Source organism: Amblyomma mixtum, chromosome 9 (genome assembly GCF_055824585.1).
Source record: "Amblyomma mixtum isolate Tamu chromosome 9, ASM5582458v1, whole genome shotgun sequence".
NCBI classification, from domain to species: domain Eukaryota; kingdom Metazoa; phylum Arthropoda; class Arachnida; order Ixodida; family Ixodidae; genus Amblyomma; species Amblyomma mixtum.
In genome coordinates, this window is record NC_143020.1 from 9,157,206 (window position 1) to 9,183,374 (window position 26,169).

General features: G+C 49.8%; 1 protein-coding gene across 1 annotated transcript; it reads left to right on the top strand.

Moving 5' to 3' along the window:
* Positions 1–20,997: 20,997 nt before the first annotated feature.
* Positions 20,998–25,878, top strand: LOC149328252 (uncharacterized). Its single transcript, XM_089560764.1, has 2 exons — positions 20,998–21,338; positions 24,885–25,878. The coding sequence occupies exons 1-2, from the start codon at positions 21,147–21,149 to the stop codon at positions 25,335–25,337; spliced, it is 645 nt and encodes a 214-aa protein (XP_089416890.1). The 5' UTR covers positions 20,998–21,146; the 3' UTR covers positions 25,338–25,878.
* Positions 25,879–26,169: the final 291 nt, after the last annotated feature.

Genomic DNA, 26,169 nt, shown 5'->3' on the forward strand with positions numbered 1-26,169 from the left:
AGGAGCATTGGAACGCTGTTTCACTCTTCGTCGACTTCTGCCTTAAGCGCCAGCCGCCGATGGTTCGGGAGCCGAACGCCTGTCTTACATTGGATTGGAAAACGTTTATTGTCAGCACTGAGCCCTAGTGGGCATTATACTAGGTGGCTTCGAGCCCATGGCTCTTGGCGACCTTGTGAGCCCACTCAGTGGCCCGGACTTGCGTCAACGGGTCTGAGCTGGCCAGTATAGCCTCCCACCGCTCTAGAGAAGGGACTGGTAGTAGGTCCGCCGGTGGCGGCGCCTTTTTGCAGCTCCATAAAATGTGGACATATCCGGCTATCTCGCCGCATTGTTTGCAAGTAGCGTTGTATTGTGTTGGATACATGTGTGCTAGTCTCGACGGGCTAAAGAAGGCTCGCGTCTGGAGCCGACGCCACGTTACCTCCTGGCTTTTGTCGAGCTTTTTGTCTGGTGGCGGATAGATCCTCCTTTCCAGTTTAAACTGATTGGTGTATTCGTGAAATGATATGAATGCATCTCTCGTGAAATTTGGGGACTCAACCCGGCTCACTGCTCGGCTGACATAAACTCGAGCTATTATACTGTGAGCCAACTCGTTTCCCCTGTTCCCCGAGTGGGCCGGCACCCATATTAGTTCCACCTCTCTTTGGTCCCAGTATTTATGTCTTAATATTCGTTCTGCCTCCTAGGAGATCATACCCCGCGCAAAATTGTTGATAGCCACCTTGGAGTCGCTAATTATGGTGACTGCTTTGGTGCTGCCCATTGCCATGGCGATAGCCGCCTCCTCCGCTGTCCCTGAGTTTTTTGTTTAGACCGAACCGGCCGTTAATGTTTCACCCGAGTCGTTCACGGCCACGACCACAAAGGAGTCGCCTCCTTCGTATTCGGCCGCGTCTACATAGGTTGTGTATTCCGAGCCTTCGAGCTTGGCTTCAAGGGCCTTTGCTCTGGCTCTCCTCCTGCCTTCGTGAACAGCAGGGTGCATGTTTTTTGGAAGTGGTTTAATAGTGAGTAATTTTCTAACTTCGGTCTGTAATTTTGCCTGCGCGTCTTTTCCGAAATTCTATCATGTAATCCTAGGTTGCTCAGAGTCTTTCTCCCCGGTGGTGAGGTCGCAAGCCTCCTTAATTGCGTAAATATATGTGCCTCGCATAGTTCCGTGGTGGTGTTGTAGATCCCCAGTTCAAGAAGTCTTTCCGTAAGGTGCAGTGGGGCAGCCTCAATGCTGCTTTATATGCCGGCCTTATGATCCCGTCTATTTTGTTCTGTTCCGCCAGCCCTAGATTGAGGTAGGGAATGGCGTAAACTATCCTGCTTATCACGAAAGCCTGAACCATTCGGCAGAGATCTTTCTCTTTGACTCCCCGTCTTTTGTTAACTATTCGCCTTATGAGCCTGGTTGTCATGTTAATTGTGGACTTAAGTCTATTTATTGTCTCTGTGTTCTTTCTATTGTCCTGTATTATAAATCCTAGGACCCTGATTTTGTCAACTCTGGCTACCGGAGTCTCATTTACCAGTACGTGAATGTCTCCTGCGTTGGTATCGCTTTTGCTAGCCCCCAGGATCACCAGAAGTTCGGATTTGCTTGGCGAGCATTTTAGTCCTGCCCATTCCACGTATTCCTGGACAATATCGATCGCGTGTTGGAGATTTTGTTCTATTTCCCCATCGTTTCCTGTATGCGTCCATATTGTTATGTCATCCGCATATAGCGTATGGTTTATACCTTCGACAGTCTTCAATAGCGGCGGTAGGTTCTTCAACGCCAAGTTGAATAAGAAAGGAGAGAGCACTGAACCCTGCGGAGTTCCCTTGTCTCGCAGCTTAATAGTTTCTGACTGGATGTCTCCTACATTTATTTCTGCGGTTCTGCCGGTTAGAAAGTCCCTTACGTAATCGTAGGTCCGCTTTCCAGGGGCAATCTCCGCCAGATTAGTTAGTATGACCTCGTGTTTGACGTTATCGAAGGCTTTATGTAGGTCTAGGCCCAGTATAGTTTTAGCGCCCCCTTTGTTGGGCGGGTCTATGATGTCTGCTTTGAGCTGGAGCATGACGTCCTGCGTGGACAACTTGCTCCTGAAGCCTAGCATCATTTCAGGAAATACCTCCCTTTCCTCTGCGTATACCTGGAGTCTCTTTAATATGACATGTTCCATCAGCTTCCCCAGGCAGGACGTTAGCGATATCGGCCTGAGGTTGCCCACTTCAAGTTTCTTCCCGGGTTTTGGAATAAAGATTACTTTGGCATGTTTCCATTGTGAAGGTAGACTACCTCGTTTCCATATCTCATTTAGGTAATCTGTGACTGCCGTGACCGAGACTAGATCTAGGTTCCTTAGCATTTTGTTGGTTACCCCATCTGCCCCCGCTGCCGACGTGGTTCTTAGTTGACTCATTGCTCTCCATACCTCCGCTATCGAGATGTCCTCATCTAGCTGTGTGTTCTCTGCTCCTTGGTAAGCTGGAGATGAACCCCCTTTGTCTGTGTTAAGGTACCTGCTCTTCAGTTCCTCTATTAGGCCCGCGGCTGTTCCCTGGTATTTGTGAATCAATCGTTTAAGCTGCCCTTGTGCCGCCGACTTTGTTAGTCCTGGGTCTAGTAAGTGGCGAAGAAGATGCCACGTGTTCTTGCACCCTAGCTTTCCATTCATTTCATCGCAAATTTGTCCCCAGTGTTGACGCTGAACCTCGTTTGTGTAGTCTTCTATCTGTTTTTCGAGTGTCGATATTCTCTTCTTTAGCCTTCTATTGTGTTTCTGTTTTTTCCACCTCTTCAAGAGGCTCTCGTGGGCTTCCCACATGTGGGCCAGCGTCGAGTCTGTGATGTCGTGTCCGGTGGTTGGGGTCTGTCTAGTGTGACTGTTTACGTCTCTTTTGAGTGTCTCAACCCATTGATTTAGATCCGATATCTCCCTCGGAGCGGTTCGGTCCCGGACTTTTCGGAGGGTGTCCCAGTCTGTCAGCTTCGTTTCGCGCAGCTTCCCCTTCATCGGCCTAGTCTGTGTTTCAATCTCTATGATGTAGTGATCGCTACCCAAGGTGTGTCCCGTGTTTGACCATCTTTCACCCTCGAGGTCTTTGCCTAGCGTCAAGTCTGGGAACGCGTCTACGCTGACGCTATTGCCTATCCTCGTGGGGTCTTGCGGGTTGTTTAGTAGCGTGAGCCTTAAGTTTTGGATTTCTGTCCATAGTTTGTTTCCCTTAGAGGAGGCCGTCCGATATCCCCATGCCTGATGCGGGGCGTTGAAGTCCCCCGTGATTACTAATCCCTTCTTATAAGATAGTCTAAAGGCTTTACGTAATAGGTCCGCCAGCCCTGTGCCCCGGTTTTTCGGTGAGTTGTATATATTTAGAATAAAGACACTGTTGTCCCCTTTTCTGTTTGGGATTATTTCTAACATCACGTAGTCCTCGCTTGTGTTTTCGAGTGCGTGTTGTGTTGCCGTTAGATTTCTTTGCACTAGCGTGGCCGTGAACTACTTGGGTTTGTGCTGTTTTTGGACTTCTAGCGGGGTGTACGCGGCGTAGCCATTTAGTTTGACCACGCCGCTTGCCTCCTGCAACGTGATTACGTCCGGTGTGGTTATGTTTTAGAGCGCAGCTCTTTGGCGTCCGTTCCTGGGTTTCGCGTCGTCGTCGGCGTCGGCGTCGGCGTCGGCCTCGTAACCAGCTCCGCCCCCAATGTCATGCTTTTCAATTGGTCGAAATGCTCGTGACGTCACAGTGCGCGAATTTCAAATGGGGCCAATTGTACTTTGGCTAGTAACCATGCAACCAATCAAAGGGATCGTATAGTGATGCTGCAACTAAGTTGGACTGAGTTTAGTTAATTGCTTAATTAATCAATTAGCCTAATTAATATAGAGGAGAATGGAGAGGTCAGAAGAAAAGAAAAGAAAGACGCGCGCCGCAGCGACAGCAGCGTCCGCGGAAGGAGACGCTGCTGAAAAAAAAAACAGATAAGTACGATGTTTAGAAAAAATTTATTTACATATGTACACATGTCAAGGTTACAAGATACAGAATCAGAATCAGAATCAGTCTTTATTTCTTGATACATTTTTAGAGTACAGCTTATTATGCAGAAGGAGGTCCCGAAGTCAGAGACTGTAATGGGACCTCCTGATTAAATACATCTAGTAAAACATTTAACAGCATACGACAGATCAGATAAATAAACAAAACAGAATATACACGTATGAGATACAATTAAAGCAGACACATGGGAGAGAAATAAAAGCTATTAAAAAGGACCACCGAAACATATAAAGTTGTACATAACTAAGCAAGCTGATGTCGTACTGAATTATAATGAAGATCATGAAGCAGTGCAAAATGCATGTAGGAAGAAATGAAAACAAATTAATCAGAATTAGGGCTCATTGCTAAGTATTGATCTTTTAAAGTGTGCTTTAAAGTTGAAAATTGAAGGAGCATTTTTTAGTTCTATCGGTATAGTGTTCCAAACAGCAACTGATGAGAAATGAATTGCCTGTTTCCCGTAATTGGTGCGTACTTTAGGTAGAACAATATTGTTATTGAGTGCGAACCGAGTTATGTTGGCGTTTACAAGATAACACTGTGGTATGAGAGGAAGAGCGATTAGATTGTTGACAAGTTTGTACATGAGAATGCCAAGAGAATATCTAACAAGCTGTGATACGGAGAGGATGTTATGATCCTGAAGAATGAAGGCTGCATCAGTGTAATAAGAACTGTAGGTAAGTATACGAATGGCTTGATTTTGAATTATCTGCAATGATCTTAGATGAGTAGCATACGTGGTTCCGCAACATACTATACAGTAACTGATGTGTGGATGAATAAATGCATAATATAATGATATTAATGTACTGTTAGAAAAATACGAACGAGCTTTAATAAGGATTCTCAAACCGTATGCCATTTTTTTCTTTATACTGGTTATGTGTTTGTGAAACTTTAGATTGCTGTCCAAATGCACACCCAGAAATAAGGCGAAATCGCTAGCTTCTATTAGATACTGACCGATTGAGACAGGAGGAATGGAAAGTGACTGCCGTTGATGCGAGCTGAAAACAACGAACTTCGTTTTGCTAGAATTGATGGTCAAACTGTGTTGATTGCACCAAGATAGAAGATTGTTCAGGTCATGATTAAGTTTTGATATGAGATTTGTAACGCTTGAATCTGAGGTATAAATTGTGGTGTCGTCAGCGTATAATAGGCAATTGGAGGAAGCGAGGCACTTTGGTAATGTGTTAATATAAATCAAAAACAAGAGGGGACCCAGAATAGAACCTTGTGGCACACCTGAGTTTGTAAACACAACATCAGAGTAGACACCTGAAATAGTGACGGTTTGTGATCTATTTTGCAAGTAATTTTGTAGCAGTAATAACGGGGGGCCGGCGATACCAATTTCTTCTAGCCTAGTGAACAAAATTGGATGATTGATGGTGTCAAAAGCTTTTGACAAGTCTACAAAGACGGCTCCTGCAAATTTCCCTTCATCTATGGCAATTCTTAATTTGTCTGTAATAGTTATAAGAGCAAGTTCAGTAGAATACCCAGAACGAAAACCAAACTGATATGGCGATAATATATTAAATTTATCCAAATATTTAACGAGACGATTCGCGATTAGCTTTTCAATTACTTTGTTCAGACACGGAAGTATGCAAATTGGACGATAATTTGTCATTAAAGAATTATCACCCTTCTTAAAGACCGGAATAATCTTTCCGCGCTTCAGTTCATGTGGAAAAATGCCAGATTTAAACATCAGGTTCACAATATGTGATAGGACGCCACTAATTATATGCGCAATCATTTTTATATGAACAGGATGTATGTTATCAAGGCCAGGACTAGTTATTTTCAAATTGCGGATTATGTCATTTATTTCCTGTGGTGTGGTAGGAAAGAGAAAAAAAGAGTGTGGGAGGCGACTACACACAGGGGGTTGGAGAGCTTCCTTGAGAGACTTGCTGCTCTCGTTAAAGAAGCAGTTAAAAGCAGTTGCAATTTTTTTGGGGTTACTGTATTCGATACCGTTATGCTGGATCAAAGGTATTTCTTTGCGCTTATCGTTTCTTCCTAAAAATGAGTTTACTATGTCCCATTTTTTCTGCATATTGTTGCCACACTCGAGAAATCTTTGTTCATAATAATTTCTTTTAGCTGTTTTAATAAAGCAGACAAGGTATTATTATATTTCTTATACCGAGCAAAAAGTTTAAGGTTGAAGGGCTGCCTTTTTGTTTTTTTATACAGATTTTCTTTTTTGCGCATTGCTTTAAGAAGGCTCTCTGTGAGCCAAGGGTTCTGTGGCGAAGCTAGTTTTTTTTTACACTTTCTTATTTCCGAGTGGGACTCAAGTAATGAGGTGAGAAGAGATAAAAACTGTGAATAGGCTTGTTGAGGATCCTGCAATGACATAATCGACTGCCACTCAGCTTCAGCCACTGCAGTCAAGTAATTTTCTTTATCCAAGACAATCTTACTGTATATCGTTCTGCTATCGTTTGTAGTTGTACTGGGAAAGCGCATGAATATAAGGAAATGATCTGTGATGTCTATTTCAAGCACGCCAGCTTCTGGAAGGGATAATAAATTTGTGAAAGCATGATCAATGAGTGTATTACTACCAGAAGTGGAGCATCGAGTTGGAACCGTGATGATGCACTCAAAACCAAAGCTATGGAATGAGCTGCTGTAGTTTATGCTATCAGGAGCAGAATCATCAAGGAGATTGATGTTTATGTCTCCTACTATTACGGCATTTGCATTTTCAAATGAGAGAATACGTAATTTCTCTTGGACAGCGGTACAGAAATCGGAAACTGGTGACGACGGTGACCGGTAGATGCAGGCAAAGATTAATTTTCTATTATCGATGTCTAGGAATAGTGAATCAAATTCGACCCAAACAGATTCACAGTGAGGTATGTTCAATTCTAAGTCATTTCTTCGCTTATAAGTGAATTGATGGGATATATATAAAGCAGCACCACCATGCTTAGAGAATTGTCTGTGGGAGAATTCTGAGACGTATGAAGGAAACGAGAACAAATTTTTATCATGCTCGCTTAACCAAGTCTCTGAAATTCCAATAATTGAAAATGGGTTAGGGAGCATAGAAAGTGCGTCGTAAATAGCATCATAGTTTTTCCTAATACTTCTTGCATTTAGATGTATTGCAGAACGAGTGGCATCCGATAAGAATTTCTTCAGTTCAGTGGATGAAAAATAGGACGACATGGGGGGACAATGGTAGCCAAGGCTTACTGGCCCAATGTTTTAGACAATTTTTGACAGATCGGACTCGTTGGTGATGCGGTACACCGTACTGTCTGTCGTTTTCCTTGCCTTAATCATGCAGTTGTCCGTCCAGAGGAACTTCCACTTTTTCTCTTTCTTCAGCGACAAAGCCTTAGAGAACAATGCCTTGTTTTCCGCAGTCAGGTGATCATTTACAAAAAAGGCACTGTCCTCGGAGGCCCTGACATCAATGTTGAACAACGTGAGACGAGCTTTCCGCGCTTTGCTCACAAAATCTGCTTTTTTGGTTCTCGAGAAAAAGCGGGCCACAATGTTCTTCTGATCTCTGATTTTTGTTGGAACACGATGAGCCACATCGAGGTCAGCGGGAGTCACAGGGCATCCAATTTTTTCGCCAATGGTTTGTATGATAGTTGCACAATCTTCACCTTGTGTGCAAGGAACGCCTTTAACTTCAACGTTGTTCATTCTTGAATACTGCTCAAGACCTGCAATCTTGCTAGTTAGCGAACTGTTTTTAGACTTCAACTCTTCGTTGTCAGCTGCAAGGAGGGCATTCTCGTTGCGCAGCTCCTCTACTTGCTGTGTTAGGGTTGCCACACTGGACTCGAGGCTGTCGATCTGGCTTTTGACTTTTAAAATATCTATTCCTGAGGATTGAAACTTCAATACTACTTTGTCAAAAATCTTATCCGCAAGACCATCAATGTCAACTTCAAGTTTTGATTGTAACTCATCTATCCTTTTGGACAGTTCGGCGCAGTTTGGCATGTTCAATGATCAAACAAAATAATAAATCAGTAATAAAAAACAAATACACAGTGATTCCAGCAGCAGCGACAGAGACTACATCAGATGAAACAAAGATCGTCTGCCCAAGAACTAACCTGCAAACGCAGAAAGGTGCTTATAGCTGCTGAACTGTTCGCTGCCGCTGCTGCTGTGATGACCGGCTTTCGGATCCAGGTCCTTTTAAGCAGTCCAGAGTGATGTCAGCGCCGACCAGCGGAAGCACTGTCGCACTATCTCCAGGAAATGACGGAAGGTCACCGCCCCTCTTGTTAACGGCAGATATGCTGATATCAGTGGCAAGTGGTCGTGACTACGCAATCCAGGGGAGGAGACCTGCAAACGCAGAAAGGTGCTTATAGCTGCTGAACTGTTCGCTGCCGCTGCTGCTGTGATGACCGGCTTTCGGATCCAGGTCCTTTTAAGCAGTCCAGAGTGATGTCAGCGCCGACCAGCGGAAGCACTGTCGCACTATCTCCAGGAAATGACGGAAGGTCACCGCCCCTCTTGTTAACGGCAGATATGCTGATATCAGTGGCAAGTGGTCGTGACTACGCAATCCAGGGGAGGAGACCTGCAAACGCAGAAAGGTGCTTATAGCTGCTGAACTGTTCGCTGCCGCTGCTGCTGTGATACATTCACATTAACGAAAACACATGACATTAAGCATGTAAGGTGAGCCAATTAAACAGGTACCGTAAACATGTCTAAGTAACTAACAGGAATGGGCAATGTAAAATAAGAATGCACATATACCGATTGACAGAAAGCGAAAAGTCGATAATTAGTCATTGAAACATTGAAAAGGAGACCTTAGCGCCAGTTTGGCCTAAAAACCAAGACAAGACGACCGTTATTAACAGAAATAAATGGGCATGACCATTGTCGGAGAAACTCTTCCTCACCCAAGAAAAAGAGTTCCTCGGACAAAAAACTAATCAGCTCCCGTCGGAGACGGCCGAGAATTGGCCACACAGCGCGGCGTCGAAAGCCACTAGCGACCGCGGCGCATCGACTGCGCCATAAACTAAAAAGACCTGCAACTATTAACAGGCGAGCAAAACGGCCGCTGGGGAAGCGGCCGCGGGAGACGAAGCAGGAAATGCCCTGCCCACGAAATCCCGCATGAACCGCGCGCCAAAAGACACGCGCTACAACACAGGTGACTGTAGCGTGGCGATTAGATTCCGGGAGCGGGCAATTCGGACAGGTACTGGAGCGTAACACACCCCACCGCTCTAACCGGTCACAAGTAGGGAGCACTGCCCAGCCAAGTTTCCAGACAAAGTGACGTAGATGATCTGGGAGAGGTGTCGACGCTAAACGCGCCCACTGAACGCGGCGCATAGGTGAGCGGCGAGACGCCGGCACAACAGGTAACAATAGTGTGCCCATAATGTCCACCACACGGTCTGCAACGATGTTGACAGCAGGTGCTACTGCTCTTACATGCCTGTAAAAGGCCACTGATGAAGCGTAGAAAGCGGTAGGTTGCTCTGACTGGGGTCCATGATTAACAGGGGCCGCCGGATCCAAAAAGCGTAAAGAAGGGCCCAAAAAGTACCGAGCCAGTATTCGCGCCGGAGACGCGTTTCCTAGCAGGATACGCAAAATACTCTTCAACGCTAACAGCGAGGACGTGACGGACAAATTTGGAAAGACAAACCCTCCTCTCTCCCGTGGTTGTCCAAGAACAGCACGGGCTGCAAGCTCGGTTCCGCCTGACCAAAAGAACGAAAAAACTGTAGTTTGCACTCGCCTTATGACACGGAGGGGTGGTTTAACAGTGTAGCAGAGGTACCAGAAGGCACCAAGTATGACGGACTGAACCAGGTAGCGCCTCTCAAGCAGAGGCAACTCGAATGTCTGCGCCCTTCGCACACGAGCTGTAATGTCTTCGACGACCGAAGACCACACACCATTCCATATTCCAGCACAGTCGTGGGTCACACCTAAAATGCGCATCTGCGCGCACCACTGCAAAGGTATTGAAGATGTAATACGAGTCTGGGAAGACCCCACAAAAAAGTAACAACTCTTCGAGTAATTAAGAGCAGCCCCAGACAAGGAGGCGTACTCACGGAAAACATTTAAAGTTTCAAGCAGGCTGCGTTCATCAGCTAAGTACAGAGTGATGTCGTCTGCATAAGCAGTGACGCGTACCGCTTCGCTGCCTGGCAAAGCCAGACCTCTAATAAAGGAGTGGCGATTGACTGCCAAGAGGAAAGGCTCTAATGCTAAGACAAACAAAAGGGGGGAGAGCGGACAACCTTGACGGACGCCGCGGCGAACATCAAATGCGGTACTTTCCCGGCCATCGAGGAACAGAGTGCTTGAAATATCTCTGTACATCTCTTTAATGAGAAGCACGAATGAAGGTGGGAAGCCGAAAGCATCCAGCATCCCGTAAATGTACTCGTGCTCTAAGAAGTCGAACGCCTTTTCCTGATCAAGGGAAACAAGAAGACCCTGTGCGCGCCGTCGTAAAGTATACGCTAGGATGTCTCGCGTTACAGAAGATAAACTGTGTATTTCACGGCCTGGGATGGAGCAAACCTGGTGGCAGGAAATAAGTGACGGGAGGAGAGCTCGTAGACGACGAACGAGTAATTTTGCTAATACTTTGTAATCTGAATTTAGCAGGGTGATAGGGCGCCAATCTGCCGGGCATGTCGACATAGGAGACTTTTTAGGAATAAGGACAATGCGGCCTCTTTTGAATGATTCAGGAAATGCGTGCTCAGTAAAGCATATTTTTAATACTTCCGAGAAAATTGGGCCCACAATATCCCAAAATTCTAAATAGAACTCCACAGGAAGGCCGTCTGGACCAGGCGCTGAGCCTCGTTTCATGGAGTCCAACGCCTCCTTGATTTCATCTGTTGTTGGCACAGCCATAAGGCCGTCATGGAGTTCAGTTGAAACCTGCGGCAAGCCTGCTAAAAATGGGGCTGCGGAAACGACATTGCGATCAACTAGAATGACCGACTGAGCAATACCCCTGAAATGGCTAAAAAACGCACTGAAATTCCTGCCACCTGGTTGGGACGTAGCCCCGGCGGAAGATGTAAACGCAGGGGCACCTTGAGTGTACAACAGCTCTTGGCGGGCCAACCGAAGCACCTCAGGATGAGCAGTTGCACTGCGTCGACAACGCCACGCAGCCGCTGTCAAAGAGGAGGCACGTAAAAGACGCTGTAGGCGCTCCGAAAGCTCCTCTTTCCATGCGCACATAAGCGACGAAGGCGACGGGGTGCGTTGAGCAATACGTAGCTTCGCTGTAACCACACGCACCTCATCTGACACGCGAGCCCTAAGGGCTCGACCAGATGCGGCGCAATGGTGACGCCACTGCTCCTTCAGACGGTCCCAGTCACCAGGCACCGCCCCAACAACCGAAAAACGCAAGACCCGTGTGAGCCCCTCTTTAGTGCTGGCGTCGTGAAGTATGCGTACATCCAACCGCCATGGTCTATGGGGTGATACTGCAGGCGCCGGAACCGTGAGTGATAGAAGAAAAGGGCGGTGGTCTGATATGTGCACCGGCGAGGATGGCAGCGTCAGTACATTAGCTACACAAACTGACCGTGAAAGGCTCGCCGGAACGTACGCCCTGTCTAGCCTACTCGACGATAACCCGCGACGCCAAGTCCACACAAAGACGTTGCCATAGAGGAGCTCATACGCGTCCGTGAGCATGAAATGATTCACTAAGCGGCGCAACTCACGCGCATTCCAGCCTGGCCTACCCCTACCAGGGCCTTGCACATCGGCGACCGTATCGAGCACGCAGTTGAAATCGCCCAACATCACAACATTACGCCCTCCAAGAAAATACACATCTAAATCTTTAAAGAATGCGTTTACCAAATTGGAATGCGCAGGCGCATAAATACAAAGAATTCTCAGGTGAAGTGCGTTAAACGTGCAGTCGAACGCCAACACGCGTCCAAGCGCATCGTAGGTAACATGATGATCGCGCAACAGTGAGCGGTTCAAAACAAGAACGCCAACGCCGCTAGAACGCGTGCTGGCGTACGAAAAGAAGGCATCGACGCCAAACCTACGCTTGAATTTCAACACGTCACTGAGACGAAAAAAATTGGTTTCTTGCAGGCAGACGATATCGCAACCCGAGGAACGAGCGTATGCGACCACCGTTGCCTGCTTCAAAACACTTCGGAACCCCTGCACGTTAAGAGTAATAATTTGAAGGTTAGTCATTTTGGAAATGAAAAATGAAACCTGAACAGTGGTGATGTTTAGGCAATACAAAGCGCGCCGCGAACGGCGCTAAACCACCTCACTTTTTGCGGAGGGTCGGACCAGAGGAGGCACGAGGCCTCCTTGGCCGACCGGCAGAATTGTCCGAGTTCGTAGTCGACGCATCTCAATACGCATCTCTTAAAGCGACCATCTCAATATCCGACGACTCTTCGCTAGAAGTGCTAGCGCTGATCCTCGATGTTGAAGAGGACGGCGACTGCACAGGGTCAGCGTCTGGAGATGATCTTGGCTCTCGTACAAGCGATGACGAAGACGACGATGGCGGCGTCGGGTCCTCCTCAGGCGTGATGGCAGTCTCGTCAATGACGAGGTTGACTGAAGAGGCCGAGGACGTCAAGCTGCTGTCGTCACCGTCGACCTCAGCTATGTCGGCGTCCCTGCTCAAAACCGCAACGCTGGCCGCGGGCTCTAGCGCGGGCTCCGAGGGTGGCACGTTCTCAGCCTCAGATTTTTCCAGGGACACAGTAGGCTCGGCCCCTGCCTCATCAGGGACGCTCGGAGAGACTGAGGCTGACGCAGCAGGAACCTTTACTGTCTGCTCGCTTGGTGCAGCACTGGACGCATCAACAGCAGACTCCGGCTCTTCCACGCAGCGACGCTGAGACGCAGTGGAAGCACCCGTAACGGCGGCGGTGTTGGATCCGCCGGTCTCCTTGATGGCTTCAACCGCTCCCTGAGCGGCCTGCGGGGGCGCAGGGCGGGCCGCAGCCTCCGAGTACGAGGGCTTGATAGCGCACGCCACAGTAGCGTGCGGATCACCACAACGACGACATGGCAGCACGCAACCCTGGCCTTGGTGCCCAAAGACCCCACACAGCGGGCGCAGAAAGGAGCCGTGCACTGTGCCCTGAAGTGCGCAGTGGACCCGCAACGCCGGCAAACGCGCTGCATGCCCTTGTAGTCGCACGTCACGCGGTGGCCCGCGACCTTGATGTAGTTGGGTACGGGTGACTCTGGTTTCATTTCAATCCGCACGTAGCGGGTCCCGGTGGTGACAGTGGGACGCGATCCCATGACGCCGCGACTAATGTGCAGCACCTTGCCAAAAGGGGGAGAGAGCCTTGGCAAGGGCGTCACTGGGTATACGTGCGGGCAGAAAAAGAACAGTCACCTGGGTCACCTGCGGGCTCAGGGGAACGATGGCGACGCGTTCCTTGCCGATGGTGAGGCAGGAAGCTTCAACGATTTTAGCCATGGTGGCTTCACTTTTCACAGTGACTTGGTAGTTGCGTCCACCGAAGTGCTGGACGCAGTACACTTCCTCCAATCCAACTACGGAGGCTGTCGCATCGACGACATCCTCCGGACTAGCCCCCTCAGGGACGACAACATCAAAGGCCAGAGCCTTTGTAGGTGGCTGGCTCACCATAATGAGGCGGCCGCCAGCCGAAGGACACCTCAACAAAACACGTCGAAAGGTCACACACCGGCCACCGACGCAAGCCGGCGGCCGGAACACACACCGAAGCGTCCACCAGCACAGCTACTCAGCCAACGTTGGGAAAGACGAAGCCGCGTTCGCTCCACCACCACGCACTTCCCCACTCAGTAAGACGTTGCTCGTTTCATATACGTTGTGTCGAACATCCTAGACAGTTCCAACAATTGACAGGTTAATGACAGAACACGATGGATAGAAATGCAATAATGTAAATATGAAATAGCCTAATTAACCTTTCTAGTTAGACCGCATAAATCTATAAAACCGAGAACGAAATTGGTCGAGTTGGGGAATCGAACCAGGGTCTCCGGAGTGCGATACGAGCACGCTAGCCACTCCGTAATGCCAGCTGAATGGTTTGGAATGAACAAAGGCGCGTCTAGCTAATACGGCGTCTTCATTCACTCCCATCTTCCCCCTTCCCCTTACGGCGAGGTGCAGGTGTCCACCCAGATATGCGAGAGAGATACATTTCCTTTCCTCAAAAAATAAATTTACCGTCCAGCAAGGCGTACAGCCGAATTGGCGATGGCGTTCTGTGGACTCCCTGGCAGCGTTGCAAGACGCTGTCGCGTTCCACTCTTACAGGCGAAGCTTAACATGTTAACCACACATCAGTAACACACGCAGACAGCCAATGGACGCATCATTCGCTGGCAGCACTTGATTCATCATTCACAACCACATTCTTAACGTACGCTCCCTTGCCGCACATGCCAAGGACGTACACCACGATCACATTCTGCGCCATTCCTCTGTACTTTGCTTTGCTGAAACCTGGATGGATCCCGAAGAGCCTCTCGAAATCATAGATTTCCTATACTGCTGTGGTGCTCGCAGAGACCACAACAGAGCGGCGGGAGTCGCTATCTACTTGCGCACAGGTCTCTCTGCAATACCAGTCGAAATGTTTGGCACGTCACATGAACTTGGCGAACTGTGCGCCGCAAAGTTGCCCAACGGCTTGCTGGTAGTAGCTGCCTACTTCGCCCCTACCGCACTCACGAAAGACGTCGTGCACTTCCTGCAACTCGCATTAACCGTCCATCGATCCACACCGATGTTAGTAGTGGGGGACTTTAATGTTGACATAAAGACAAACAGCAATTTCCTAACACTTATGCGGGAGAACATCCCGTTCCTCTCGCTCGTAACGCGTCCCACGGCTGTGACAACCTCGCGAGGCACTTGTATACATCTCGTCTTTGAGAATCAAGCATTGGTTTGGTTTGGTTCATGGGGTTTAACGTCCCAAAGCGACTAGGCTATGAGAGACGCCGTAGTGAAGGGCTCCGGGAATTTGGACCACCTGGGGTTCTTTAACGTGCACTGACATCGCACAGTACACGGGCCTCTAGAATTTCTCCTCCAAAGAAATTCTAGCCGCCGCGGCCGGGATCGAATCAAGCATTGGTGTACCAAGTCGAACATATATCAGTCTATTTCTCCGACCACAAAGCTTCATTCCTGACTGTCAAGAACTGTTAGTGGAATCTTTGTTAAAGGAATACGTGTGAAAAATAAAAAAAAACTCTGTGATAGCGCATACATGTGTTGCTCGATTTCTTTGCCTCAATCTATCGAAAAGGTGAAACACCTTTTTGCTGCGCTCAAATTTCGCATTAGGAAGTAACGTAATCGTCGGTAATTTTTTTTAATGTATGGCTGCAGGTTCCATCTTTTGGACTGGAAGCCTCTGCAGTTCCACTTCCAGATTCTAATTTGTTGGCGAGGGGCCATGATGTCCTATAGAGGCTGCTGCTGCGGTTGCAGCGAGGGGAGGGTGTTGCCGGCAACAGGGGGAAGCCTGGCTTCTATGTTTGCTAGTTGTTCCAGAATCTGCTGGAAGCAACCCATGGTTCGTTCCCTGAACATGACGAATTCCGCCGTCAGATTGTCAGCACGTTCGGCTATTTTGTCTACCCTAGCGGTAAGGGCATCAATTCTAGCGTCTTGAGCGTCAACCCGCTTCAATAGTGTGTTCATGTCCGACCTAACCTTGATGTGGGTTTTAGCCGATGCGTCCTCATTAGGACTTTCTGCCACCTTTTTGGAAGTACTGTCGTCTGTGTTTCCCTCTCTGGGTAGAGGTCTTTTTAAGGGGACTCTGGTGTCTGTATCCATTGCGTTTTGAATGTCTCCCCCTTCATATGTGTCACGCGGGGGCGCCTGACTCGCGTTTTCTGATTGCTGCAAAGGAGGTTTTTCGACCGCCTTCGGCTGTTTTGTGTTAGCGCTAATGAGTTTCCTCAGCTCCGCCATTTCCTTCTTTATGGTGTCTCGCTCTCTGTCTCTCTTAGCGAGCTGCTCTACCAGTTCCTTCTCCCGAGCGGTTTCCCAAGAAGAGGCCTTATCTGGCCAGCTCACCTTTTTGCCCGCGTCTCTGTCCTTGCTTGAGCCTCTTCCTCTGCTCGAGCTGCTCTCTCTGTCAGGACCCGAGCTGGCGCCTCCGGTCCCCGGTAATGGTGGGAAGGAGCTCGATCTGCTTCTCCCCCGGTGGACTTGGCGGGTGCCGCTGTGGTCCCTTGTCTTCGGTCTTGGTTGGTGTCCGGAGTCAAGTTGCCCCAGGTTGTTCTTGGCTTTATAAGGTTCTTTCTTTGCCAGCCGATACTTGCAATTCCGGCTGCCGCTGTTGTGTGGCCCCCCGCATACGATGCATTCGGGATGCATGTCGGCAGTTCTCCCTCCGGTGGGTCTGGATGGTCTTCTGGTCTTCACCGCATCTGCGGCAACGCATTACCCATGGTTTATAGCACGCATCCGTCCTGTGTCCCGTCTTCCTGCAGTTTTAGCAGGTCTCTACCCGCTCTCGGTACGGGTAGACGATGAACACTGATCCCCAGTAGAAGACTTGTCTGGGAAGCTTTTTCTCTCCAAAGGTAATTAGAATAGATCTCGACTTGCCAATTCTTCTGGCGTTGAGTACTACGATGTCCGGGTTGCGATTGATGAATCCTTGACGGACTTCTTCCGGTTCTCCGATATCATAGGCGTTGTATACCACGCCCTTAATTGCGTCGTCGGGAGCCGCGACGTAGGGTGCCATGGCGAGGGTCTTCTTCCCGATAACTATCGTCTTTATCCCCGCGTAGGTGCTCGCGCGTTGACGATTCGGTGTGCTGATCGTGTACGTGTTGTTCACGGAGTTGATTCTTGAAGTGTCTTCGTCCAGGACATCTCCGTATGGTAGTCGCGCGGCCGCGCAGGTGGCCTGCAGTAGGTGACGTGGCACGTAATCGTTCAAGTTCCAGCCTCTGGGCCTGAAGATTATTTTATAGTCGCTCTCCGGGAGCTTCGGCATTGGTGCCCTTTTTCGGATGTTCGGGTCTTGCCTCTTTTTCTGAGTGGCAGTCGATTTCTTTCCCCGGCGCCGTGATCGCCAGCGTTCCCGCCGAAATTCGCGGCGGCGTTCGTGCCAGCGTTTCCGCTGGCGTTTCCAGGCTTCCCGCCCTTTTTCATCATGCGGTCGTGCATGCTGAGAACGGTCTCCCACTCACCGTTCTCAAATTCCGAGGGTGCCAGTTCATCTCCGTCGACGGCGTTGATCATCGTGGTGGTTACGGGGCCGCCCCATGTCGCCCCAGGGGCCGCCCCGAGAGGTGAAAAGTTCCATGAAATGTGAAATAGTCCACCGTTTGGCCGAAATCCAGTGTCCCCTTGCACGGAGGGAGAATCCGGATCTGTTCGCGGTAGTTTCCGACCCGCAGGCCCAAGTTGAACGCCGAAAAACAGCTGCTTGGCGGGAGCGCATGTGATGCACGTCTGCACCGCTCAGCCTTCGGTGATTGTTCAACTTACCCCGAGCGAAAAGTCTTGATCCTGGCGGCCTAGGGTGATGTGACGACGGCGGGATCGTAGTATTGTTTTAGACGGTTCATGTGGACAATTTCATGGCATCGGCGACGATGATCTGTGGAAGGAGTAAGGGGTAAGGGCCCTTGTACTTGCTGAGAAGTTTGGAGGAAAAACCAGGACTTGAGGAGGGCACCGAGAGCCAGACCAAAGAGTCAGGAAGACAAGTGGGAAGAAGTGCAGAGGGATGACGGGTGCTTTTCTGCTGCTGCGGGACGTGTGGAGTGAAAGACCGGGCAAGCTGGCGGCATTCTGCGGCATCAGTGGCGGATTGAGAAAGAGTCCACAATTCAGAAGCATCAGGACGGTAAGGGAGAATGGTGTCCACGGTGCAAGGATCACGGCCGTGGAGGAGAAATGGTTTGGTTTATGGTTTGGTTTATGGGGTTTAACGTTCCAAAGCGACTCAGGCTATGAGAGACGCCATAGTGGGGGGCTCCGGAAATTTCGACCACCTGGGGTTCGTTAACGTGCACTGACATCGCACAGTACACGGGCCTCTAGAATTTCTCCTCCAAAGAAATTCCAGCCGCCGCGGCCGGGATCGAACCCGCGTCTTTCGGGTCAGCAGCCGAGCACCATAACCACTGAGCCACCGCGGCGGCCGTAGAGGAGAAACTATGTCACCTATGCTTATAACTCCGCTGCTAAAGCCACCACCGGATTCTCTCCGTAGAGGAGAAACTATGGAGAGAATCCGGTGGTGGCTTGAGCAGCGGAGTTATAAGCATAGGTGACCAAAGGTAGAACGCGGTCCCAGTTGCAGTGATCGGAAGCTACATACATGGCCAGCATGTCGCCAAGAGTGCGGTTGCCTTGCAAAAGTCCTACCCAGAACTTATGGCCGCTAGCTTCTATGAACAAATCCTCCGGCTTTCTGCTTCTGGGTATCCTACTCATGTACTTGTCAGCGTCACGGAGAGCATTCTTAAACAGAAATGTGAAACACCGTAGTGGAAGGCTGCGTACCAGTCGCAGCCTTCCAGTCGCAGTACCACTCGCAGCTTCCACAGATGGGCGCCAGGTGCAACGATACGGCAGTAAATCGCGAAAAAAAAAACGTGCTATCCACCTTTTTCGCTGAAATGCTTGCCGCATTTATAGAGTTTAGCAGTCAACCTCTTGTTCACATGTAAAAGAGCAGCTCCAAAAGTTTGGTTCCGTAACCCTTTAACGTCATGTATCTGTTGCTTTTGGTTTCGAAGCAATGTATTGGACCTTTGCTTGTTTGTGTTTATGTGCACTTGTTGATCGGCTGTTTGTGTCACGTGCTTGTTGTATATAAGTACTTATGCGCGTCCAATACATTGGCAGTGGCTTAGCTCTCCTATGCTAGGATATACGTAGCGTGAGATGAGGGCGAGGTGTCGACATCTCGGTGGACACCTGAAACAGAGTGAAGGCGCATAACTGCCCTCTTGGAACAGTGGACACCTCAACCATGTTCAAGCTAAATGGCGGTAGTAACAGGTTCATTGCTTAACGAGACACTTCTTGCACGTCGTACAAACCCTGGTCACGGCTCCACCTTCTTCGCCCCACTCAGACGCCGCCAAACTCAACGTTTCACGCATGTCGTTGCTTACCGGCGTCAAGTCTTTTGATTTGGCCTGGTCTTTCACACACGTCGCACACATACCCAAACGGATTGTTCACAAAGCCTGCCTGAAAGCACCGAGTCGCTCTGGCACTTTCACTGAGTTTCATCGTATGGTCCGTCGATCCGCGAGTTTTGACATCGTCTTGAGGCTGCTGCTGAGAGGCTTCGGCACGCCGCTCAGCCTCCTGGCGACGCCACTTTGCTAGGCGTTCCTCTCATTGCTCTGGCGTCTCCGCTGCGCGCTTGTCCTTAGCCTGTTCGTTCATCCTCTGGTTGAACCGCTAAATGCCAGGCAAACTCTTCGGTATCCGGCAAATTCAACTTTTCCGCTCTTCTGCGCCGCTCAGCACCGGCATTGCTTTCCTACTCCATGGCTGTAGTAGTTCTTGTTATTAGCCTTTGAAAAGATAGCACATACCTGCACTGGGGGATCGGCCAAGAATTGGGAGGCATAGGTTGCTATTCACCTGCAGATACTAAAGGGAGAGCAGCATCAACGGAGTCTACCACAAGGAGGGCACGGAGTGTAAAAATATAACAGTTTAGATTGAAGAGACAGAGAGAGAAAAAAGAAAAAATGAGGAAGTGATTAATTCGAAATGCAATCAAGCATATAAAACAAAATACTGTAAGCTTTAGCAAGGCAGTCGATGAGAATCCAGCAAGAAATTTTGAAGAGCTTCACAAACAGGCATGTGGCTGAACTCAAGCGTGGTGGCGCCAAATGACAGCAAGAGTGGGGTGATCAAACCAAGTCCAAGATGCTGTAAGGGCAACTCCAGCAGACTTCTTCCTCATCATCCTCTCCTTCTTGTTCAGTACGGCGCACCAGCTGTGACGTCACTCGCTCCTCGCGCATGCGCAGCTTGGCTCATCTATGCTCACTCGAAACTGCTCATCCACAGCGCAGCTTGACTCATCCATGCTCACTCGAAACTGCTCATCCGCAGCCAGTGTAGCTCACCCCACAATAAATTTCGTCTTTGTTCCGAGTTTGCATCGAGTATTGTGTTCATGCGGTCGCCTCCCCCGATACCACAGCACTCTACTTTGCTGAAAATTACAAATTTAAATTATCCTCACTGTGCGGACTGACCTACGCGTTGTTCCCTCACCAGCATTATTATGGCCCTCAGCCTAAATATGCCCACTGCAAGACAAAGGCCCCTCCCATATACATCCGAATAACCCTTTGCTAAGCAAGCTGGGGCCAATTTTTCCAAAAGATGGCGCTAGTTGCTGAATGTCCAGGAAAGCTGAGCATGTATTTTTGTCTTATTGCAAATGTGTCTAGATTTCTGCTTTCTCTCAAAGTGGCGTATGCGCATCTTTAGAGAGGTCTTCCTCGCTCATTGCACAGCAGCGCATCTGTAGGTGCCATATTTTTCGTCATGGAACTCCTCCCTGCAGCTTTGTTTCTGGCCCTTTAACGGAAAGTGAGCCTCGTGCATCACGCGCATTAGGTACTAAAGTTAACATCAACAAATAGTGGTGCGTAAGCTCTACGGCACGGCTGTTTGTATACGACTACAAGCTTCGTAGTTCTCGACGCAGCAACAATGCATGGGGGCAGAACATTTCTAAGCACTCGCAATGCTTTCAAATCACTGGCAACGAATATTCGAACTGTGCACCGTAGAAGGAACGGACAACGATTTTTAAATCGCAACAGCAACAATTAAGGCCACTATTTGCAAATTTCTTTCTCGGTCCTTCCACTTTTTCTTCGCCTACATGGCGCTTCCTCTTCCTTTGCATCGCTCCTGAGTTGCGTCACGTCATTCGCTCGTGTCGTTCACGCGCCGCCGTTCGACTGCGCCGCCAGCCTGGCTGACCGTTGCATCGCTGGCAGTTGCTCCGTCATCACTAGTTCTGCAGGTCCCAGCGTCGCACGAGGACCAAAGCATGGACCCGTCGAAGCCCTCCACCTCAGTTAGACTCCCAGGTCCCGCAGGACCCAGGTCCACGAAGATCCGAGTCCCCCAGGTTCCCATGACCCCAGGACCGAGGTCCCACAGGGCCTCTCCGCTGGCCGAGACACAAGCCAGGCGCGTGTCGGTAGACGACAGCTTCGACTCCGATTTGTCATCCGAAGACGTAAGCCCCGGTGCTCTTTCCAAGACCATCGGCGATCGTAGTGGACGCGATGGTCCCCGGTGGTAGCCCCGCGTGCCTTTAGATTCGCGCGACGAGGTTCAAATCCCGTGTTGGGCCGTCGGCACGAAGTGAAGGTTTCCCTCGCCTGAACACGAATGAGACCAGTTCTCGCTCCTTTTTGCCGCCCTAGCACGGAGGGTCGGCATAATTAACGGACAATCATAAAGTAACCGTTGCGCAACGTTGATATAGCTTAACATGGAAAGCGAGGGGAGGAATGAAGAAAGATGCGAGCGGCTGACTTTGATATCTCTCTACGTCGGTACCCTCACTGCTCACTATGCCCATGCTGTCTAGAGTGCTGGTGCAGATCATTCTGCACAATTGGATAGATTCTGACGGGCTTTGAGGTGAGGGCTGAGCAAAGCCAGCGCTCAATGCCAAATCACGACTCATCGTTTCTTTTAATACACTTTTTCGTCAATACTTTTGGGAGTGTAGGGTTCCGTTGTGTTTGTTTGCATGTTTGTTAGCATTAAGTTGTACCATGCCTACTTTCGTGCTTTATTATGGGCTGCATTTATTAACAATTTTTGCTTCTGTAGAGCAACTGCCTTATGTTTGGTCCTTATTCCGCGTACTCAGCTTCACGCCCACGTGCGAGCAACGGCTCGTTCATTCGTTTAGAGAGAGACAGCAGGCTGCTCTGCGTGTCCATCAGAACTGGGTAATGGGATTAAGCGTTCTTTCACGCTGTAGCTAATCGGTACTTAACAAAGTGATGGTAGCCAGCCCAGCAAACTGTACTCTTCAAATAGCTGCATATTTCAATTAAAGGCGAAGGGCCCGTCACTTAGATGCAGTAAATCATTTGCGCGGCGAAAGATATGGCGAAATATATTCCGTCCCAAGTGTGCACGCGACAAATTGCAGATATCTTGGGAGCGATTGCTGCGAAAATGCTTCTAACGGTTGGCCACAGAACTTACAGCAGTCTGCCGAGGCTATCTTCTCCTCCATCTTCCTCTCCTGCACCTTTCTTTTTATCCGAAGCATATTACTCGCACAACCGAGCTCTTCCTTGCTGCGCCGCGCACGGCCGCGTAGCTACCACTTGACCTTCATAGGCGCACCACGTGATATGACGTCACAACAGCTGGGAAAGCTGGGGCCTCGTGCGCTCGCTCGCGGACGCGCAGCCTCCAACGGCGGCCTAACTCCCGCTCCTACCGCTAGGAGATACTGACGTCACGCAAAAGGCGACGCACTCGTTGAGTCAGTTGAGCAGCGAGATGTCGGCCAGGGAGAGGGCGGCTCGCCAGACCGCAAAACTATGCTTCGCATCCTAGGCTTAACCATCAGCTAAGCCATGCCATTTTTTTTGCGCGTTCACCTGGACATTAAAAATTCAGGGGGCACTTTGACTGTCTAAAGTGCGTAGAGGCAAAAGCGTTTTCCGCACCACTTTGCTCATGGTGACGTCACCACTGGATGACATCACACATAATTGATGATGATGTAATGACTAATTACTAATTAACGACTAATTTATGATTATTCACTCAGCACTAATTGACTGCTAATTAATGACGCTTAGGCTTCGCCTTTAGCAGTGGAAAACGACAGCGTGTTGTAGCGCTGCCAGGGAGTCCACGGGACGCCACCATCCGTTCGGCGCGATGCCTTGCCCTTTGAACGCAACGCTTTTTGAGGAAAGGAAATGGAGCTGTAATTCTCAGTCATCGCGGTGGACACCTTAACCGCACCGTACAAGAAGGGAAGAAGTGACAGTGAAAGAAGAAAGAGGAGCGGTAATGAAGAAACTGAAAATTGTATTTGAGGAAAGGAAATTACACAGTAACTGTCTCACATATCTCGGTGGACACACGTCAAAACGCGGACACATCTGTCAACACGGCTGCCGACACGGATTGCTAACGACAGCATGAGGCATTAAAGGCTTTCGCCTTAACCTCCGGTCTGCGCGCCCATGTGTGAAGTGTACACGGAGCATAGCCATGCACATACTGCTTGTTTTGTAAAACAAATCGCTGTGGTTACAGCTATCCAGATGAGCTCTCCAGAGTGGACACATTGCTTTTGGCACAAAGTGTAGGGCTAAAATGGACGAAAGTCTGGCGTATTAGGGCCAGAATGCATTGCAGCACTTAAGAGAGTAGGTGATGCATGCTAGCGTTGTGTGACCGCCAAAACGAGGAAGGTCCTTCAGGGCCTCACAGCGGGTGGGCAAGCGGAGGAGGACCGGAAAACGATGCTTTCATAATAATGCACCGCAAAAAGTTTTGTGAACCCTGTGTGCTGTTGGAATTCAGGTAGCGTGGTCGAGCCGGAGAAGGGACGAGGAAGCCGGAGTCGTGGTTTTTAAGAAAACATGGAAAACTTTATGCAGACTATTTGCTTAATGTACAAGTAAATAAAGAATGGGAGCGCCCAAAACATGTGGAAGGCGTCAGCCACCTCCCCACAGAACTGGCACGTGCCATCAAAGGATGCGTTGAAATGTTTAAGTACCGCCGGGCACAGTACAGTGTTAGTAAGAATTTTGATGAGGAGGCGCTCGTCAGCGCGATCCAGTCCCTTACAAGGGGCCGGGTAGCGCTGGTGCTCCTCCTTGTAGTAATCGGTGATGTGTTTGAATGTAAGGGCCAGATTGTGTGATTGGGAGTAGGCGCCCAAGGACAGGGAGATAGCCCGGGGAGAGAGTGCGCGAGCGGCCTGATCGGCCTGTTCGTTTCCCTGGAGGCCCTGATGACCGGGGGCCCAAATCAGGTTGCGTGGAGTTGGATCTTCGCATCGGCAGCTATATTCCAATATGCGCCAGGCAAGCGGGGGAGCCCAGCCCAACTCTAGTTCCGACAGGCCACTCGCGTGTCGGTGGTAGAGCAAGAGCAATGGCAATCTCCTCCGCGTGTGTTGCGCTGTAGGCTTTGAAAGTGAGCCTGTTGACTGTGTTTGTGTTGTGTACGACTGCGGCCGTGTACCACACCCCGTGGTGTGGGCCGGCAACGTCCACGTAATACACATGTTGTTGGTTACCATAGTATCGCGCCAACGCTTCCGCGCGCGCCTGGCGACGACCGCTATGGTCTTCTAATCCACTTGGGCAGGAAGGGAGCGCGCGCATAATAGTACCACTTTTTTTCAAGGCCATGGATGCTGAGCGGTAGCTGTCTAAGCGGATTTACGACACACAAACAAAATATGAAGCAGAAAACTTACACCATGGTGTATCCATTAGCTGTTTCAGACACCGTTTCCTCTCTCGGGTGCGGAAACAGAGTGACGGCTACAGGTTAATGAAGCATCTGACCACTGCGTCACATGATCTATGCGCCAGACATGCCGCAATCAGTCATAGCGACATCTGATGTTGGAAAAAGGAATGGTACGCTTACAGACGTCGGGGTAATAGAGCACCTAGCAGCACTGGGCGAACAACTAACGACAGCAGATACGATTCAGAGGCCGCGAGAGAACGCGACACTGTACCGCATTGACTAATCAACCTCTTTTGTCTCCATGCAGCGGTACGGAATATCCATCTGGCAAAGAATAATCACCCGCATTCGGCCCGACGGGGAGGCTACCATGCATCGCTGCGAGGATTGCGAGAAGAACTTCCACCTTCCAGGCAAACTCATTGCGCACAGTGTGTACCGGCATCAGGGCAACGAAGCCGCCCCGTGTGGAAGAAGAGTGCCATGTCGCCTGAGCCAGGCGCCGTGCAAGAGCAAACGAAGAATGGCTCTGCACGCTGGGACACACATCGGGGAGATGCTCTGCGCGAAGTGCGGAGCAGAGTTTGCTTGCGCAGCCACTGCGGCTGCACACAAGCAGTTTCACAAGACGGGCGGACGTTTCATGTGCGGCTTCTACCAGAAGCTTTTCGCGCACAACAGCGATCGCGAGAAGCCCATCCGCGTGGAGCACCCCCGCCAGCGTCGGATGAAACGTCCCCGCTTTCCAGCCACCAACTAGGCCAGCACGGGACGCGAAGGCAGTGTGGACGTCGAACCAGAAATGGCCGCTGAAACTGGTGCCATAGAGTAAATGTCGAGGCTGGAATTAAGAGTATCGTAACTATCCTGTGAAATGAAGACCTATATTTGTTTCATGGGGTTGAACGGATGTTTTCCTGCTACAAAGCAAAAATCACCGAAAAAGAAATGTGAAAACAGAATTTGTTGCATGCCAGGTTCCACAAAGCTTATTAAAACGGAAACCTTGGGCCAACGCGAAGGATCATAATAGGGACGATAGGAACCAAACCAACTGCGGCCGAGCCCTCCTGCGCACGAAATGGGCTCAAGAGAAATAAAGATCAGGCACATTGCTAGAGTATATAAATACTCTCGTGAGCTACGTGACCCGCGTTGAACTAAGTCGTGCAATTGCGGCGGCACCACAAATCTCCGCCGATAAAGCAGGTGAGGACGTCGTGTGCCCCAACCTCCAGCAGAATATCGTCGTGGGGAGCGCCCCCAAGAGAGGGCACGCCGACCGACACGCTGGAGTAGGAAGTATCGACAACGCGGTACGGCACACGAAGTAAGTACCTACGAAGCGGCCCTCCACGGCACGGGGGACGCTGCGAGCGCGCGGAGCGAGTGGACGTACCGCGCATCGTCTCCGCCAACTTTTGGCTGGAGCCACGGTTCCTCGGCCGGAACCCCGTCAACACAGCCGCGTCTGTCTTCGCGAAGTCGACAGCTACCTGTGGACACCACTCACACACAGGTGGGGCAACATTTACGCATTTTAAGGCCGATCCTCACTTGCGTTTCGTGGCGACGGCGCTAGGCCTAACGCC